Raw genomic sequence first — 20,885 nt, 5'->3', positions numbered from 1 at the left:
AACCTGGCTCAGGAGCTGCCACACAAACTTGGTAGATATCCACCTCCTGGAAACCATGAGGATTGTTTCTGGAGCTTTGAGACCAACACAGTTCAATTGGCTTCCTGTGCTACATATTGAACCTCCCAATGTCTGCAGGGAAAACATCCTCTTCAAGTAACACCAGCTGACATCCAATGAAGCACTCCCATTGACAAAGGACCTCAAAAACAAAACCTGGCCACACACTTGTATGAAATCTCAGAGTGCCTACTGGAACACACTCCACACCCAAAAACCGATGACAGCCCCAGGACTGCAAACATCACCAACCGCAACCTGTAACTGAGCCGAGTGGTGAACGCCCAGGTTTCAACCTTCCATGGAAAACCTAAACAACCCTCAACCACTTGAGGACAGGCCAGGGAAGATGTGGTCTTTGCTCCAGAAGTGGAACATGAGGAACAGCTCATATTGTGACTGTGGCCATCCAAGCCAGGCCATCACCCATACACTGAACTGCTGCCCTGAGAGATCCAATCCTGGCGGCTTCACAATCATTCACATTGCGCCAGCTGAAGCTGTTGAATGGATTGTTAACCTTGACATCGAATAATAACTGCCTCCCCTGCTATACGAATAAAAAAAGGGCTGACAAAGAAGAAATTTAAATAATCTCTTTTTAGGCACAGCATCCTTCACCTTTTCAACGCTATGAATGCCTATTTTCAACTCTGGTTTCTAAATTTCTCTCTTTTCTTTTCCAAATTTATTTTTGAATTTCTGAGAGTTTGGATGGCTTGCTTGATAGTAGTCAGGCAATGAAATATTTATTGGAATCCTTTGGGATATTTTATGTTGTAAATGTAGTGGAGATTGTTTGAGCTGTTGGGTCACTGCACTTTATAAACTGCTTTCTGTTTTTTTACTGTCATTGCGATTTCCATGAGTTGACTTTGAAGTTAGCACAAGAGGGGGGTACTGCAAATGTTGGATATTTGAAATGTAACAGAAAATGTTGGAAATACTCAGCAGATCTAGCGCTTTCAGTGGAGAGAGAAGCAGAGTTAACATTTCAGTTTGATGACCCTTGGTCAGAACTGGGAGTGACTTGTGCTGAAATAAGTTAAGGAGAAGGGGAGGAAGAAACAAAAGGGAACGTCCATGGTAGAGTGGAAGCTAGGAGAAATTGAATGACACAAGGGATGACAATGCAAGGCAAAAGGCGATGCTAATAGGACCGGTAAAGAAAAAAAAAGAGATGCGTCTAGAGGAGGTGTAATTGTGAAAAGGAGGATCATCATCAGCAACTACCATCCAAGAAAAAAGAAGGAAATAATAAAAAAACAGAAAAGAGGCTATCATCTGAAGTAGTTGAACTCTGTGTTGAATCCGGGAAACTGTAGAGTGCTTAATTGAAAGATGAAGTTGTATTCTTTGACCTTCTGGTGAGCCTCATTGGAACAGTGCAGGAGGCTGAGGATAGAGAGTTCAGAACAAGAGTTAAACAAGGAATTAAGTTGACAGGCAACTGAAAGTTCGGGGACACATTCACATAATGAAGGGCAAAGAGGTCACCCAATTTGTGTGTCTCCCCAACATAGAGGAAACTGCTTTGTGAGCAGAGAATACAGTATATTAAATTGAAGGAAGTAATGTAAACTTCTGTTTCGCTTATATTGAGACTTTAGGGCATTGAGCAGTGAGAAGTCGGGGGGAAGGTAAAGAGACAAGTGTTCATCTCCTGTACTTCCATGGGAATGTGCTGTGGGAAGTTAAAGGAAGGGAAGGGAAGAGGGTGTTGGGGGTGATTGTCACGAATGGGACAATTCCTTCGGAGGGCTGAAAGGGGAGAGGAAGATGTGTTTGGTGGCATCACGCTGCAGGTGGCGGAAATAGCGGAAGACGATCCATTGAATGTGGAGGCAAATAGTATGGAAGGTGAAGGCAAGGGGAGCCCTATCGTGGTTCTGGGAGGGTGGAGAAAGGGTAATAGTAGAAGTCTGGCTGGGTTAAAAAGGCATTGATAAACCTAAGGCCGTAACTTCTGAGCTCCTGACTCATTGCTGGTCTGTGACTGAAGCTGCTCAGAGCGGGTGAGAGAATGTCAAGTGGAGCAAACTAACAGAGAGGCCTCTGCAGGAGACCTGGAAGCTTCAATTTCAGTTGTTGGTTCCTGTTCTCCTGTTTATTTCCCATAGGGTTTCTGTTCCCCATTGAGCTTCCAATTCCTGTTTATTTCCTGTTGTGAAAGGTCCTATTAATCTTGCTTGGGGTGGAGAGTGGGAGAATCCTTGATTGAGGAAAAAGACACGCTGGGGGCATTGGTATAGAATATTGAGTTGTCAGAACAGATGCAACAGAGATGGAGAAACTGCGAGAATTCTTGTCAGGAAACAACCCTTGTCTAATAGGTGCTCCCACATTCAATCAGGAATGACAACATTTGTGTTAAAAGCTCAGTATGAATGTACTGGATAGGGTGGTATTTGCTTTGGACCATGTGTATCAACCCAAAGCATCACTTTGTGTGTTGCCTTTGTATTATAAACGGAAAATTCTATTCACTGAAAACCCCTTCAAAGATTTTTTTTCATTTTTATAATTTTACAAAGATGTTACCTGAAGTGGCAAATGTTGCAAAGCACTTTGTTAGCACTTGCCCAACAATTAATAGTTTTGGGAGGTCAGCTTTTCACTAGACAAGCGAAGAATTCACATGCAAGCAAGCTGCCTACATGGGTGAAAGATCAATTGAAGGAATGTGGCAGCTTCCAGCTAAGTAATAGAGACAAAAATGTCAATTGCCATTATTGAATGTTTTTCAACGAAAATTTCAGCTTTTAGTTTGGTTCTTTGGGTAACACAAATGCCTCATAAAAAAACCGTTGCTAGCATAATAAAATTAGTGACAACGAACCATTTCCATGGTGACACTTAAACTTCAATCTGATGGCTGGCAAAGTGCAGGTGGTTTAGAATGAGTTGTCATGAGGAAAGTGGTCCTGCTTGTCATTCAAGGGTACCCCTGCCATGAAAAATACCACCCACTAGCACATGATAGGTGCAGATGTCCGTGCAGCAGATGGCACAGCTCTGTATGTCCAATGTATGCCGTACCTAGTTTTTTGCCAAATTTAACATAGGGATCGTTGAGCAGGTGTTAGGTACCTGATTAGCATATCCAATTTAACAACCAGTGCGCTTTCCGAGCAAGGAGGGGGCAAGGAATTGGAGGTGGAGGATCATGTCTGACAATTCACCCCCTAACTTTTCACCCAAAGATCAGGCACAACAGGGTTGCTTTTTGCACATATTTTCTTCCTCAACCATTACCTCTCACAGCTCTCTGTGAAAGGAAGGTTCTCTTGCTCTCCGTCCTAAACCTCATTTAATCTTGTATCTATGACCTCTCATTCTAGGCCTGTCAACTACCAGAAACAAAACTGCTTCTATCTGAGCCATCCCATTGTTTCAGAATTTTAAACTCTTGTCATATCACCCTGTCATTTGCCTGCATATTTATATTTATATTAGATGGATTAATGAGCAATATATTTACATATACACTGAGAAAATATGTTTCCATCTAAATAACGTCATCTGAGATTAAGGCTGGTATGATTAACTGCATTGTTGTAAGATGTCCTGGCACCAAGTACAGAATCTAACTAGAAAATTGTATGATGCTAAATGGACAGAAATTTGCTGGAATGGATCTCTGCCCAAGTTTCCAATAATTATACCTGCTTTACTCCTGTAAATGAGGAAAATCTTCCTGAGGTCAATTGTAAAACCTATCTGTCAAAGGAATGAGGAATGGAATAAAGGAAATTTACTGGCAAGTACTGCTGGAAGATATTTCAGTCAAGGAAAATGGGATATTTTTAAAATTGTAAATTTCAATATATTCAAAATAAATATACGTCCAAGAAAAATAAGTGCAAACTAAGCAACGCAATCCTCAAAGTGAATAAATAGAGTAATTCAAATGAAAATAAATATAAAACAAACACAGAGATTACAAAGGGGAAAGGGGGGAAAGATGCCAAAAGAATTCAAGAGATGTGGATCACTGTCCTTCACCTAATTTGAATGACTTGCTGAAAAAACACACTCAACTGTTAGGTCTGTTAAACCACTCACCCATGAGTACTGATTGTATTCCAATAGTTTATTTATTCATTCTATTTGCTTTGTGCTTGCTGTTTTATTCTCCTTCCAAAGTGTAGATGCTGTCACCAGATAGAAGGCCGTAAAAGCATCTGTCAATCATACTGACTTTCAACTCAAACTCTGCACACTCCTACATTTATATCAGTATAAGAATTGATACTTAAAATGGTAAACTTGAAACAATCTTAATGTGACTATACATGTAGATTTCATAATACATTTATGTAATAGATATTCATAATTATTATTTAGTAGGGGAGTACTTTTAATTATATGTAATTACATGGCTATGAATTATGGGTTTCTTGACAGCATCGTTATTTGCAGTACATCAGCTGCTAATTTTAGTTTTAAGTATTTATGCAATTATATAATTTGATTTATTTAGGTTTATATATAGTTGAATATGTTAAAATATAATTCTAATAATCTTGCCTCTGAGTCAGAAGGTTGTGGGTTTAAGCTATATTCCAGAGGTTTAAGCATATAATCCAGATTGACACTTCAGGACTGAGGGAGTGGTGCAGTGTTAGAGGTGCTGTCCTTCTGCTGAGCCATTGAACCAAGGCACCATCTGCCCTCTCGGGGTTGTGAAAAATCCTCTGACACTATTCAACTAAGAGCAGGGGAGTCCTCCCTGGAGCCCTGACCAATATTTATCCCACAATTAACATCTAAATTGAGGATAACATTCAGTAGCATGCAAAAACGGACATGGGGATTGCGATGCACAATTAACCTGCACCCTTGCCTCCAATTCAGGCAACACACCAACTTTGAGTTGCCTGCTATGTTGCTTGATTGCTGCATGCAACCACTGCTAGCAGGGGCCCAAGCTTGTGTGCGTCTAACACCACACAAAGCTAGCCTGCTTTACTTAAAACCAGCCTGCACCTCATAAAGGAGAGGTGCATTCTGACTGGAGCAGGTGCTGGAACTGTTTGTGGAACAATATGAACAGGAAGAATAGTCAATTATGGCGCAACAGGGGAGAGAGTGTGCTCCAAGGTTCTTTGATGTTGCACTGGATGCCAAGTTGGAGAGGAGGAGAGATGTAATCTGTCAAGTGAGATAAAAGAAACATTAGAGTTGTGTAAAATGCAGCTGGATACCACAATTGGATAGGGTACTGGAGGAATAAGCTTCAGTGGATCATATGACATGTTCTCATTCTTGCCTTCCTTTATGTTGTTATATTGTCAATGTGCAGTGAAATAATACTGCATCTATCCTCCAGAGTCATGCTCTTCATTACTAGTGAGGGAGGGCACAGGTACGTTTCTGTCCTAGAGCTCAGTAACCAATGCCAATACAGGGCTCACATGCCTCAAACCAGTGTGCCCTCATCTGCTCAATATGTAGGTAAACGCAGTGATGCTCACAGATCAAAGAACCCATTCCACTGACTTCCGTTTCACAGGGATACATCATGAGGCCATGTGATTTCCTCCAGCTGAATATAAGAATGAATATATACACTAAACAGATCAAAGCTTAGGTTAGAAAGCAACAGGCACATTTATTGAGCATTAAACTGGTAAATGAACAGTTTTCTCTGTCCTTTCTGAATTCTGCTTAGTTTTCTGCTGTTTATGAACCTGATATTTAGCATAAGCCTCCTCCTTCTGTTTCATTTTGATTTCTGTATCTTTAGTCATCCAGATAGCCCTGTCTTTGGATGACCTTCCTTTATCCCTCATGGGAATGTGCCGAGTCTGTGCCTGAACTACCTTATGTCTGAAGGCCTTCCATTATTTCCTAATCTATCTGCTAATCTTTGAATCCAATCTACCTAGGTCAGATCCCTTTGCAACTCATTAAAATTAGCCCTCTTCCACTTGAATGTTTTCATATTTGATGGTTCCTTGTGCTTTTCCATAACTATTCTAAACCTGATGATATTGCCATCAGTGTTAGCTAAGGGAAGAAGGGATAGACCAAGTAATTACAGGCCAGTTAACCTTGGTAGCAGGAATATTATTGGCAAAAATTCTAAGGAACAAGATATCCTACATTTAGAAAGACATTTTACTCAAAGACAGTCAGCACAAATTTGTCTGGTCTTACTAACATGATGGAATTTTTTGATGAGGTAACAAGGAGGGTGAATGATGAGGGTAATGCATTTGATGTGGTTTATATGGATTTTAGCAAGGCTTTTGATAAGGTCCCACATGGCAGACTGGTTACAAAAGTAAAAGCCCTTTGGATCCAAGGCAAAGTGGCAACTTTGATCCAAAATTGGCTCAGACTGGGAACAAAGAGTAGTGGCCAATGGGTGTTTTTGTGACTGGAAGGCTATTTCCAGTGGGTCTCAGTACCAGGTCCCTTGCTTTTTGTGGTATATATTCATGATTTGGACTTGAATATAGTGGGTATGATTCAGAAGTTTGTAGATGATACAAAAATTGGTCATGTGGTTAATAATAAAGAAGAAAGCTGTAGACTGCTAGAAAATATCAATGGACTAATCAGGTGGGCAGAACAGTGGTAAATGGAGTTCACTCTGGAGAAGTATGAGGTAATGCATTTTGGGAAGGCTGGCAAGGCAGGAAAATACACAATAAATGGTAGGATACTGAGCAGTGTAGAGGAACAGAGGGACCTTGGAGTGCACGTGCACAGAATGCTGAAGATGGCTGGACAGGTAGGTAAGATGGTCGAGAAAGCATATGGGATACTTGCCTTTATTAACCAAGGCAATAACCAAGAATGGAAGAGCTTCAAGGTTATGCTGAATCTGTATAAAACACTAATTAGGCCACAGATGGAGTACTGCATGTAGTTCTGGTCACCGCACTATAGAAAAGATGTGATTGCACTAGAGAGAGTACAAAAGAGATTTAAGAGGATGTTGCTTGGACTGAAGAATTTTAGTTATGAGGACAGGTTAGATAGGCTGGGGCTGTATTTTATGGAACAGAGAAGGCTGAGGGGAGGCATCATTGAAGTATATAACATTATCAGGGGACTAGATAAAGTGGATTCCCCTTGGTTGAGAGGTCCATAACAAGGGGGCTGTAGATTTAGAATAAGAGGTGGAAAGTTTAGAAGAGATGCAGGGGAAATATTTTCACCCAGCGGGTCATGGGGATCTGGAACTCATTGTCTGAAAGGGAGGTAGAGACAGAAGCCGTCCAACATTTAAATATGAGTTGAATATTGCTGAAAAGAGACATGTTGCCAAACCATTTTGTCTTGCTGTCACCAGGACAGATGCAAGAATGTCAAATTTCAAACAATCACAGAATTTTATACTATAGGAGAAAAGGGTGCTGCTTGGTTGGCAAGTTGACTCTGATTGGCCGAGTCATCGACATGGAGAAGGCAACAGGGAACTATAGGTTCCTCAAGCTCCGGGGAACGATGGGCTCCCCAAGCTCCAGGGTAATTTAAAGGAGGCGCAAGGATTATAAAAGCAGGGAAGTCTTGCTGCAGCTGTACAAGGCTATGGTGAGACCGCACCTGCAGTACTGTGCGCATTTTTGGTCTCCTTACTTAAGGGAGGGATATAATTGCATTGGGAGCAGTTCTGAAAAAGTTCACTCAGCTGATTCCTGCAATGAAGGGTTTTCTTATGAGGAAAGGTTGAGTAGGTTAGGCCTATACTCATTATAGTTTAGAAGAATGAGAGGTGATCTTATTGAAACTGAGGGGACTTAACAGTGGATGCTAGACAGATGTTTCTCCTTTGGGTGAGTCTAGAATTTGGGGACAGAGTTTAAAAATAAGGGGTCTCCTATTTAAAAGGGAGATGAGGATTTTTTTTTCCTCTGAAGGTTATTAGACTTTGGAATTTTCTTCCCCAAAGAGCAGTGGAAGCTGGCTCATTGAATATATTCAAGATTGATTTTGACAGATCTTTGACCAACAAGGGAGTCAAGGGTTATGGGAGGTAGGCAGGAATGTGGAGTTCAGGCCGCAATCAGATCAGTCATGATCTTGTTGAATGATGGAGCTTGAAGGACCAGACAGCCTACTCTTATTTCTTATGATCTTCAGGCTTGAACATACTCTTTTTGCTTGTAGAGAATGGGTCCCTGCATTTGAATGTATGTTGCTTCTGGAAGCATAAATGAACCGCGTTACAAGCTTAACTGATTATCTTAAATTGGTTGTTAGTGCACATATTAGCACATGCAGGATTGCTCAGCAAGTGCTGCCCAATCACAGAATCACATTGAACAGTAGAAGCTTTGTTTTTGGTTTTGCAAGCACGGGCTGGTTGAGTACAGCTTATACTCTGCCTATTATTACGAACAACTGAGGGAACATGTTGTTTGATTTGATCAGCCAGTCAGTACAGCCTAGGCACCTGGCATTGCAGCGGCACTGAAATTCATACACAGCATTGCTCAATTGTGTGGTAGGTAGAACATCTATTTGGACTGATGACATGATTCTGTTCGTGGGAAATACCACTCATTTAGCCATTTCTTATTTTTAAAAAAGCAGCGTGAAACAACTTGCATAATCTGTTGTTCAAATTTTTGAGACACTTTGCCTTTCCAGGGTAATTTAAGGTAGACCAGGCACTTCTCAGGTCTGAAAGTGGGCGACCTTTGGCTCATTTGTGAGTTTGCATAAACCATAGTGACCAGTGATCTGATCCAGGATAGCCATTGTCCCACAGGTTAGCTTTGATGCACTGTATTTCTGTGTAAAGCTTCTAAGGTGAACAAATGACTAGGGCCTTATTTACAAGATTACTGATGAGGTAAATCTTATAGCACATGGAGCTATATGAATTCCAATGTCTCTACTGACCAGAGAATGTAGACTTACAGGAGAGGAGAACCCATTTGTGCATTTCTCAACTAGCACGTCAAGGAAAGGCATTAGACTGCTCTGATTGACTGAGGTGTTGCCATGGTGAAAGCAACAGGGAACTATTTATTAGGAATATTTATGAATATACCACTGAAGGAAGGCATTGACAATTGCGCCGTGTCACTATTTCACTGCAATATAGACATGCCACCACTTTCTGAATCTGTATTCATTGAACTTAGCAGCTCGCGTAGTGAAGTTCAGTTTTAATGACACCATGTATCCCAAATAGATGGTGCAGTTATGGGATCTTCTCTAGGTCCAGCTCTCGTTAACATTTTCATCGGTATCTACGAGAAACACGATTTTGATGGAATGAGCCCTACCCTCCTACCCATGCATATTTCTAATACATAGACCTCAAAAGTGAATTTGAGCACAGGATGGAGCGTTTAAGATGTGTAAGGAAACCCTTCACGCAGCTGCAATTTCAAAGGCCTTGAATGTATCATCTATGTATTAGAAATATGCATGGGTAGGAGGGTAGGGCTCATTCTATCAAAATCGTGTTTCTCGTAGATAGCGACGAAAATGTTAACAAGAGCTGGACCTAGAGAAGATCCCATAACTACACCATCTATTTGGGCATAATTGGTGTCATTAAAACTGAGCTTGACTACTTGAGCTGCTAAGTTCACTGAATACAGATTCAGAAAGTGGTGGCATGTCTATATTGCCGTGATATAGTGACACAGCACAAATGTTGGTGCCTTCCTTCAGTGGTATATTTGTAAATATTCCTAATAAATAGTTCCCTGTTGCTTTCACCATGGCAACACCCCAGCCAATCAGCACCCTTTTCACATGTAGTATAACTTGTTCTGATCATTTGAAATTTGGCATTCTTGTGTTTGTCCTGATGAGTGCAAGACAAAAAGCTTCAGTAACACATCTCTCTTTTCAGCAATGCTCGAATTCTTACTACCAAGTGACTATCTGTATTTAAAAAGTACTTGGATATGCACTTCAACTGCCGTAGCCTACAAGATTACAGACTAAGAGATGGAAAGTTGAATTAGGCTGGATGGCTGGTTCCTTGTCAGCCAATGCAGGCACAATGAGCCAAATGGCTTCCTTCCATGCTGTAAATGGCTTTGATTCTATGATTCTAATTTTCCCACCACTGAAGCACACTTGCCCCATTTTGCTCACCAGAACTAGATCCAGCACTGCTTCCTTCCTCATTGGACTGAAAACATAGGCCAGGATTTTGCAGTTGGCATGCAGGGGCGGGCTTGACACGCCAGCATGTAAAATGACGCACGATGACGTCGGGCGTGCGTTCTGACATCATCGCACTGTCTCGCGATGTTTCGTTCGGCGGGCGCACACCAGAGTCAGCTGCACGCCCGCCGATAATTAATAGGCCTATTAAGGCCATTAATGAAGGAATTCATTTCAAGTTTCCGCTACCCGTCCAATCAAACGGTTGGCAGACAGGAGAAAAGGCCAAGTGGTCTTTACGTTTTTTAGGGAACCTCATCCATGAGCGGGATGAGGTTTCCTAAAGCCTTTAAGAATTATATAAAAAGTTTTTCTGAAAAATAAAAACATGTCCCATCTCATGTGACACAGTCATGTTTCATTAAATTTTTATTACATTCATTTATTTTTTTCAAAAGCGCTTCAATCTCCCTGAGGCAGCTCCATGCCTCAGGGAGATAGAAGCATTCTTTCGCGCGCATGCACTAAAGAGCACTGGGCCCGACTCTCCCTCCTCTCCCTGCCCGCACAGCTACCGCTCGTGCATTACGCTGGGTGGGCCTTAATTGGCTCCGCGACCACCCCTGCCCACTCTCGCCGAGCCCGCCCGATGCGGGAAAAATTCAGGCCATAGTTTTCAAGAAAGTTCTCCTGTACACGATTCAGGAATTCTACTCCGCTTTGCCCTTTACACTGTTATTATCCTAGTTTATATTGCAATAATTGACATACCCCATTATCACTACTCTAAAGTTCTAGTGGCCTGTAATGTATGAAGCAGCCTAATAGTTTTTCTATTGTTCCTTAGTTCCTTACTTCTCTGCATTAAATTTAATCTGACATTTGTATGCGCAATTCATGAATCTATCCATGTCCTCCTGAAATCTGTAATCATTTTCCTCACTTTTTACCACATATTCAAACCTTGAAATTATGCCCCCTATACCCAGGTTAGGTCTTGTGGCGCAGTGGTAGTATCCAGACCTCTGGGTTAGAAGCTCTGGTTTCAAGTCCTACTTCAGGACTTGATGGCCACAGACGTGTGCGTGCCATTGCCAAACAGGTTGATTATTAGCTTGTAAATCCTTCAAGTATACCTAATAGCATACGGTAACAACAGGAGAGATTCCTGGTCAGCCAAACTGCAGAAGATAATGGCAAATCACTGCAGTACTTTGTCAAGTATAATCACGGACCAATCCAATGGAAGTCCATGGCCTCTTAAGACATGGTACCTGGAGGAGGATACCCAAGTTAGGTTTATTGATATATATCAAGAAGATTCATTATATGTATATTTTTTTCATTTACAGGCTATGTGGAAGCTCTGGTTATACCTGCAGGAGCAAGGAGGATTAGAGTTGTTGAAGAAAAACCAGCGCACAGTTACCTTGGTAATTGATTTTTGTCTGGAGCTTACCAGCTTACATTTTCACTTTTAAAAGGAAGGAAAGTCCAGGAGAAGTATATTATTACAAAGGATTCCCTCAGTGTCTATTTTTGCCAGTTGTCTCTTCACACCCTCCCTCCCTCCCCTTGAAGTACCAACTCATGACTGGGTGCAGTTCCAAATGGAATACTTTGAGGGAACATGTGAAGAAAAAGGTAACTGCCGTAGATCTCCCTTCACTTCACCTTCAATAACTCTAAGCTAATACTATTAGGTTGTTACTTGCTGTCGTCTCTGGTGTCCCTCAAGAATCTTGAGCACCTCCTATTTCTAATCTCCATGCTGCCCCTCAGCAATAACATCGAAAAACACAATCTCAGTATGCTGACGGCAACCAACTCAATCTCACCACCACATCTCTTGACCCCTCCACTGTCTCTAAAGTGTCAGAATGTTTGTCCATCATCGGTACTGATGAGCAGAAATTCCCTGCAACTAAATATTTGGCAGTCCGGAACAGTTGTCTTTGGTCCCTGCCACAAACCCTGCTCCCTCACCACTGACTTAATCCCTCTTCAATTTTGCTTCCAATTTCCACCCTTCTCTCACCTTCACATGGTCCATCTCTGGCACTTCCCTTCCCTTTCTCGACTTCTCTCCGTTTCTGGGGATAGACTGTCCACTAAAATTCATTATCAGCCCTCCAACTCCCACAGCTACCTCGACTATACTTCCTCACATGCTGCTTCCTGTAAAAAAAAAATTCCACTCTCCCAGTTTTTTCTATCCCCGTCACATCTATTCCGATGATGCTACCTTCAAAAACAGTGCTTCTGACATACCTTCCTTTTCACACAACTGAAGATTCTCCGCCACTGTGGTTGTCCTCAATCGTGTCTGACCCATTTTCTGCACTTCTGATCTTATCTCCCCCCCAACCCTCCCAGAACCATGATGTGGTGCCTCTTGTCCTCACTTTCCACCCTACCAGCCTCCATATTCAAAGGATTACCCTCTGCCATTTCTGTCACATCAGCATGATGTCACCACCAAAGACATTTTCCCCTCCCCTGTTAACATTCCAAAAGGCCTGTTCCCTCTGCGACACACTGGTCCATTCCTTTATAGTCCCCAATACCTTGTCCCTGTGGCACCTTCCCATGTAATCGCAGGAGGTGTAACACCTGCCCTTTTATCTCTTCTCTCCTCACTATCCAAGGCCCCAAACACTCCTTCCAGGTGAAGCAGTGATTTACTTGTACTTCTTCCAATTTAGTGTATTGTACTCGCCGCTCACAATGCGGTCTCCTCTACACTGGGGAGACCAAACAGAGACTGGCTGACTGCTTTGCAGAAGACATGACCCTGACCTTCCAATCGTTTTCCATTTTAATTTAACACCTTGTTTTCACACTCATATTTCTGCCCTCGGCCAGTTGCAATGTTCCAGGTAAACTCAACATAAGGAACAGCACTTCATCTTCCGTTTAGGCACTTTACAGCCTCCCAGACTGAGCATTGAGTTCAACAACTTTAGACCATGAACTCTGCCCTCCGTTTTGATTTGTTCCTTTTTGCCAAGTGCCAGCCTGTATCTTGTTTTCATGTTTTGCTTTCAGACAAAACTGATCATTATTCTGCCATTAAAAGTCACAACCGTTAACACTCCATTTGCCTTTTGTTCCATGATGTTTTTGTTATTTAATTTCTCCTGTTCTCTAATCTATTCCAGACCTTCCCTTTTGTTCTACCTCCCCCCTTTCAACAGCATAAAGCCCATCACAATTCTAACTGCCTTCAGTTCCAAGTTATGTCATAGGGAAAATGTTAGAAGCTATTATTAAAGATGTTATAGCAAGGCACTTGGAAAAATTCAGAATAATCAGGCAGAATCAACAAGGTTTTGGGAAAGGAAAATCAAGCGTAACCAATTTATTGGAGTTCTTTGAAGAAGTAACATATAATCTGGATACAGGGGAACCAGTGGATGTACTGTATCTAGATTTCCAGAAGGCATTTCATAAGGTGCCACATTGAAAGTTATTTGGAAAATAAATCTCATGGTGTAGGGTGTAACATATTGGCATAGATAGAAGATTGGCTAGCTAACAGGAAACAGAGGATAAGGATAAATGGGCCGCAGGGATCAGTGCTGGGGCCTCAACTTTTTCAATTTATATAAACGACTTGGATGAAGGGATTGAAAGTATGGTTGATAAATTCGCTGCTGATACAAAGCTAGGTAGGATAATGAGATAAGAGGACACAAGGAGGCTACAAAGCGATAGAGATAAGTTAAGTGAGTGGGCAAAGGTTTGACAAATGGAGTATCATGTAGGAAAGTGTGAAATTGTCCACTTTTGGCAGGAAAAATAAACAAAGAAGCATATTATCTAAATGGTGAGAGATTACAGAGCTCTGAGATACAGAGGGATCTAGGGGTCCTAGTGCATGAATCACAAAGGCAAATATGCAGGTACAGCAAGTAATTAGGAAAGCTAATAGAACATTATCATTTATTGCAAGGGGAATTGAATACCTAAGTATGGAGGTTATGCTTCAGTTATGCAGAGCATTTGTGTGACCACGTCTGGAGTACTGTGTACAGTATTGGTCTCCTTATTTAAGGGAAGATGTAAATGCGTTGGAAGCAGTTCAGAGGAGGTTTACTAAACTAATAGCTGGAATGGGTGCGTTGTCTTATGAGGAAAGGTTAGACAGGCTAGGCTTGTATCAGCTCAAGTTTAGAAGAGCAAGAGGTGACTTGATTGAAACATTTAAGATCCTGAGGGGTCTTGACAGGGTGGATGTGGAGGGGATGTTTCCCCTTGTGGGAGCATCTATTACTAGGGGCCAATGTTTCAAAATAAGGGGTCACCCATTTAGGACAGAGGTGAAGAGAATTTTTTTTCTCTGAAGGTTGAGTCTTTGGAACTCCCTCAAAAGCTGGTGAAAGCAGAGTCTTTGAATATTTTTGAGGCAGAGGTAGATGGATCCTTGATAAGCAAGAGGATGGAAGGTTATTGGGAGCAGGTGGGAATGTGGAGTTGAGGTTACAATCAGATCAATCATAATCTTATTGAATGACGGAACAGGCTCAAGTGGCCTACTCCTGCTCCTAGTTCCTATGTTCGTATGAAGAGTCATAGTTGACTCAAAACGTTAACTGTCTGTACAGATGCTGCCAGACCTGTTGTGTTTTTCAAGCACTTTCAGATTTTCAGCATCTGCAATGTTTAGCTGTTATATTAACTCCATCCCGATCCCTCTGTACTGTAGAGCTCTGCAGCCTCTCTCCATTCAAACAGTATACTGCTTTTCCACCCTTGCTGCTGATTTGGACAAGTTCACATTTTCCCACATTATACTCCATCTGCCAAAATTTTGCCCACTCACTTAACCTATCTAAATCCCTCTGTAGACCTTTTATGTCCTCTTGACAACTTACTTTCCTACCTCTCTTTGTGCCATCAGCAAACCTAGTGACCATACATTCAGTGCCTTCATCCAAGTCATTGATATAAATTGTAAGTAGTTAATGCTACAACAATGATCATTGTGGCACTGCACTAGTAACAGCTTATCAATCCAAAAAAGACCCATTTATCCTTACTCTCTGCTTCCTGTTAGCTAACCAATACTCTGTCCATGCTAACATGTTACCCCCTCCATCAGGAGCTTTTATTTTATGTAGTGAATCTTTGATGTGGCACCTTATCATAACCCGTGGGAAATCCAAGTATACTGTATCTACAAGCTCCCCTTTGTCCACTTTGCTTGTTACTTCTTCAAAGAGCTTGAATAAAATTGTCAAACATGTTTTCCCTTTCTCAAAATTATGTTGACACTGCTTGATCCCGTTGTGACTTTCTAAGTGCCCTGCTATTTCCTCCCTAATAATGTATTCTAGCATTTTCCCTATTACAGACGTTAGGATAACTGGCCTATAGTTTCCTGCTTTCTGTCTCCTTCCTTTCTTGAATAGAGGTGATACTTCAGCGATTTTCCAATCCATTGAGACCTTTCCATTATCTAGGGAATTTTGGAAAGTTACAACCAATTATAGTCAATACTATCTCGCAACCGCTTCTTTTAAGACCCTAGGATGAAAGCTATCAGGACCAGGGGACTTGTCAATCTTTAGTTCTAATAGTTTCCCTATACCACAGGAGGCAGTGGTGTAGTGGTTTTGTCGCTGGACTAGTAATCCAGAGACCCAACGTAATGCTCTGGGGACCTGGGTTCAAATCCAACCATGGCAGAAATTTGAATTCAATAAAAATCTGGAGTTAAAAGTCTAATAATGACCATGAAACCATTGTTGTTTAAAAAAAAAAATCTAGTTCACTAATGTCCTTAACAAAGTAAATTTGCCTGGTCTGGCCTACATCTGACTCCAGATCCACAGCAATGTGGTTGACTCTTAGCTGCCCTCAAATGGCCGAGCAAGCCACTCAGTCGTATCAGTCCGTTAAAAAGTCATGGAATGGAATGAAACGGACCATCTAGCATTGACCTAGGCACTAGAAACAACAATGGCAAATTCAGTCCTGTCGACCCTGCAAAAGTCCTCCTAACACCTGGGGGCTAGTGCAAAAATTGGGAGAGAGGTCTCACAGACGAGTTAAGCAACACCCTGACATAGTCATACTTATGGAAACATACCTCACAAACCATGTCGCAGACACCAACACTAGAAGTGGCGACACAGTGGTGTATAATTGAGTGGAAGTTGCCCTGGGAGTACTCAACATCGACTCCAGACCCCGTGAAGTCTATAGCAGGGCAAGGAAATCTCCTGCTGATTACCATGTACTGCAACCCCCTCAGCTGATGAATGAGTACTCCTCCATGTTGAGGCACATTTGCACTACTACTGTGCTAAATGGGATAGATTTTGAACAGATCTAACAACTCAAGGCTTGGCAACCATGCCATCAGCAGCAGCTGAATTATATACAACTACAATCTGTAACCTCATGGCCTGGTATGCCTCAACTCTACCATTAGCACCAACCCAGAGGATCAACCCTGGTTCAATGAAAAATGAAGGAGAAAGGGCATGCCAGGAGCATCACCAGGCATATCTAAAAATGAGGTGTCAACCCAAGTGAAGCTACAACCCAGGACTACTTGCATGCCAAACAACATAAGCAGCAAGTGATAGACAAAGCTAGGCGCTTCCAAAACCAAGGACTCAGATCTAAGCTCCGCAGTCATGCCACATCGAGTTATGAATGGTGGTGGGCAATTGAACAACTCAATGGAGGAGGAGGCTCCGCAAAAATTCCCATCCTCAATGATGGAGGAGCCCAACACATCAGTGAAAAAGATAAGGCTGAAGCATTTGCAACAATCTTCAACCAGAAGTGCCAAATGGATGATCCATCTCAGCCTCCTCTGGAGGTCCTCACCATCACAAATGCCAGTCGTCAGCCAATTCTATTCACCCCACAAGAAACAGTTGAAGGCACTGAATACTGCAAAGGCCTTGGACCCTGACAACATTTGGCAATAATACAGAAGACTGGTGTTCCAGAATTTGCCGCATCCCTAGCCAAGTTATTCGAGTACAGCTACAACACTGGCAATGTGGAAAATTGCCCAGGTATGTCCTGTACAAAAAAGCAGGACAAATCAAACCCAGCCAATTACGACCCCATCAGTCTACTCTTGATCGTCAGTAAAGTGATGGAAGGGGTCATCAACAGTGCTATCAAGCAGCACTTGTTTAGCAATAACCTGCTCACTGACACTCAGTTTGGGTTTGGCCAGGGCAACTCAGCTCCTGACCTCATTACAGCCTTGGTTCAAACATGGATAAAAGAGCTGAACTCCAGAGGTGAGGTGAAAGTGACTGCCTTTGTCATCAAGGCCGCATTTGACCAAGTGTGGCATCAAGGCATCCTTGCAAAACTAGAGTCAATGAGAATCAGAGGAAAGCTCTGCACTGGTTGGAGTCATATCTAGCACAAAGGAAGATGGTTGTGGTTGTTGGAGGTCAACCATCTCAGTTCCAGGACATCACTGCAGGATTTCCTCAGGGTAGTGTCCTAGACTCAACTATCTTCAGCTGCTTCATCAACGACCTTCCTCCATCATAAGGTCAGAAGTAGGGATGTTCGCTGATGATTGCACAATGTTCAGTACCATTCATGACTCCTCAGACACTGAAGCAATCCATGTCCAAATGCAGTAAGACCTGAACAATATCCAGGCTTGGGCTGACAAGTGGCAAGTAACATTCGCATCACACAAGTATCAGTCAATGATCATCTCCAACAAGAGTGAATCTAACCATCACCCCTTGACATTCAATGGCATTACCATCACTGAACCCTCCACTTTCAACATCCTAAGGGGTTATCATTGACCAGGAACTGAACTGGACTAGCCATATAAAAACTGTGGCTACAAGAGCAGGTCAGAGGCTAGGGATCCAGCGGTGAATAACTCACCTCCTCCCCAAAGTCTGTCCACCATCTGCAAGGCACAAGTCAGGAGTGTGGTGGAATGCTCTCCAGTTGCCTGGTTGAGTGCAGCTCCAACAACACCCGAGAAGCTTTACACCATCCAGGACAAAGCAGCCCGCTTAATTGGCACCCATCCACGAACATTCACTCTCCACCACTGACGCACAGTGGCAGCAGTGTATACCATCTACAAGATGCACTGCAGGAACTCACCAAGGCTGCTTAGACAGTACCTTCCAAACCCACGACTACTACCATCTAGAAGGACAAGAGCAGCAGACACATGGGAACACCACCACCTGGAAGTTCCCCTCCAAGCCATTCACCGTCCTGACTTGTAAATATATCGCCATTCCTTCACTGTCGCTGAGTCAAAATCCTGGAACTTTCTCCCTAACATCACTGTGGGTGTACCTACACCACATGGACTGCAGTGTTTCAAGAAGGCAGCCCATGAGCACCTTCTCAAGGGCAATTAGGGATGGGCAATAAATGCTGGCCTACCCAGTGCCTCCCACATCCCATGAATGAATAAAAAAGACTTTTTCTCTATTGATTGTTTTAAGTGCCTCCCTCCCATTTACCTCTTGATTTTCAAGTATTCTTGGGATGACCCCTTGATTTTCATGCCTTCAGCTGCCTCGGCACTAAGCTTTGGAATTCCCTGTCTAAATCCCTCTACCTCTCTATCACATTTTCCTCCTTTAAACACTCCTTAAACCGACCTCTTTGACCTCTTTTGGTTACCTTCTTATGTGTCTGTGCCATATTTTATTTATTATGCTCCTGTGAAATGTCTTGGCATGTTTTGATACATGAAATGTGCTATATAAATATGCATTTTTTTTTTTGAGTGTTGTGGCATTGATGTGTCTTTGCTAATGCAGGTATAATTTTAATTAATCCAAAACTGTCTACACAAATGTTAGAATTCTTCTGCAGAATTTGTGCATCAGATTCTTTATAGCTTTGTGAATATTATGGCGATGTCAGTAATCTTTCACAGGAAGTTTAGTTAATTCACTTTTGTTGGTAAGCTATTTGGTTGAAACCAGTTGTTTCTGTTTTGCAATCACATTTATACAGTTTTATGAAGGAATAAGTAACAAACTGGAGAAGGGGCACCAATTCACCATTCGGTTGTCAGTCTGTATAACAGTAACCTGTTCAAATTTCAGTAGAAGTCTGCAATCATAAAGAGGGTTTGCAAACTGGAACATTTCACAATAGTTACTTTGCTCAGATGAGCATTGGCAAAAAGCCACTTTAACAGAAAGGCAGCCTTTAAGCTTATTCATATATTATTATTGTATCACTTCCACATATTGTTTTTGAAGTTAGACCCAGGTATTTCAAAATTCTTAACCTCTCCATTAACCTAAAAGGAAAGCTATGAGGTCCTCTGTTGTACAGACCTGTATCTACTAAAGTCTTCATTTCACATTTTTTTATTGCTTGCTGTTTCTTCCTGGTATTACTAATGCTCAGACGAACATACTCTTGTCAGGAACCTCTTTTTAATTGCATCCAGAAATGTGGATCAAATAAAAAAAGGAGCCAACAGCACTCACTGAGGAGACTCGACATTCTGTCATTATTTTCAGTAACATACAAATCTTTATTAATGCTGCATGGTTTTTGTTTCATTTAAGTCAGTAAAGTGAGGCTTTGATTGGAATGGATGTAATTAAATGTGTACAGTGCATTTGGAGAGTTTTACATGGAACACAGTACTTAAAATCTGGAACTGGCACAGGATAAAATGACTTCTTGCCTGCTTATAATCAGTAATTTAAAGCCTCCAGTCTGGAAATGCAAACTTACATTTAGTAAAGGTAAAAATTTTGCAATCAGATAGTGATGATCTCATGTATGGTTCAGCTGCTCGACTATCAGCATGAGATGGTGTATGGGTATTCCAAATGTACAAAGTCTGGATCATTGGTTTGACAAAGTAAGCTGAATCAAATAGAAAAACTTTACCCAGAGTGTCAATCTATCATTTAGCAAAACCACAAAGACCCTGCATTTAATTTTCTGTTGATATAAACATTGTCAATGCTGCCAGCTTTTTGCAATGTGTGTAAACTTGATGCTCTGTGCACTCAAATTATGGGTACATTAATCAGGCATCCACTCTTTATTTTGGACCTTACAAATCTGATTTTTTTCTAAAAAAAAGAATAATAATGTTGATGTAGAGACACTGGAAAGGGGGAATGCACACACAAAGGTACCTTCCTTGTCTGAGGCAATAGGTTCCTCAGACTTGTATCACTCTGACTGCCGAGTAAATGGACACCTCACATGCATACCCCCTCTTCACAAGCTGCACAGGAAACTACAACAAATGCAGTAAACTGCAGTTGGAATCCAACAAATCCACTGTACATAAATTTAGAAGTATAACCTTTCCTTTCGTGAAACTAAAAAAAAATTAACTGTAAACACAAGAAGTCAACAAGGAAAAGAAATGGCAAAGCTTTTTATTTTTCTTAAAGAAAAGGCCATTTGAATTCAATCTTGTAGAAAGTGTATTTCCTCAAAGATAAATCAGGATCAGTTTATTCTCATTGATTAAAATTTGAAAGGCAACTGTACTCAATATTATTTAACATAAAACTACTCAATGTTATTTGATATAATGCTGAAAGTAATGTGGTTTGCAAAGACATTTAGCTTGACAATGTCTAAATTTATAATTTTAAAAGAGTCTTACTATCATATGTATTTATATAAGTAGCAGTTAATGAACCATCTTATAATTAGAAAAACATTTAGTGTTAGATCTTAAATTTGTGTGACAGTGTAAAATGACTCAATAGTCAGTTTAA

General features: G+C 41.5%; 1 protein-coding gene across 1 annotated transcript in view; it reads left to right on the top strand.

The window, feature by feature from the left end:
- LOC144697119 (A disintegrin and metalloproteinase with thrombospondin motifs 19-like) overlaps positions 1–20,885 on the top strand; it is a 538,939-nt gene that overhangs the window by 366,182 nt on the left and 151,872 nt on the right. The window contains exon 16 of the mRNA XM_078568954.1: positions 11,502–11,582. Within this exon, the coding sequence (XP_078425080.1) occupies positions 11,502–11,582 (81 nt within the window). The remainder of the gene's footprint in view (positions 1–11,501; positions 11,583–20,885) is intronic.

This window comes from Cetorhinus maximus, chromosome 2 (genome assembly GCF_964194155.1).
Source record: "Cetorhinus maximus chromosome 2, sCetMax3.hap1.1, whole genome shotgun sequence".
Taxonomy (NCBI): Eukaryota; Metazoa; Chordata; class Chondrichthyes; order Lamniformes; family Cetorhinidae; genus Cetorhinus; species Cetorhinus maximus.
Note: the sequence above shows the minus strand (reverse complement) of the source record. Positions and strands in the feature narration are given on the sequence as shown.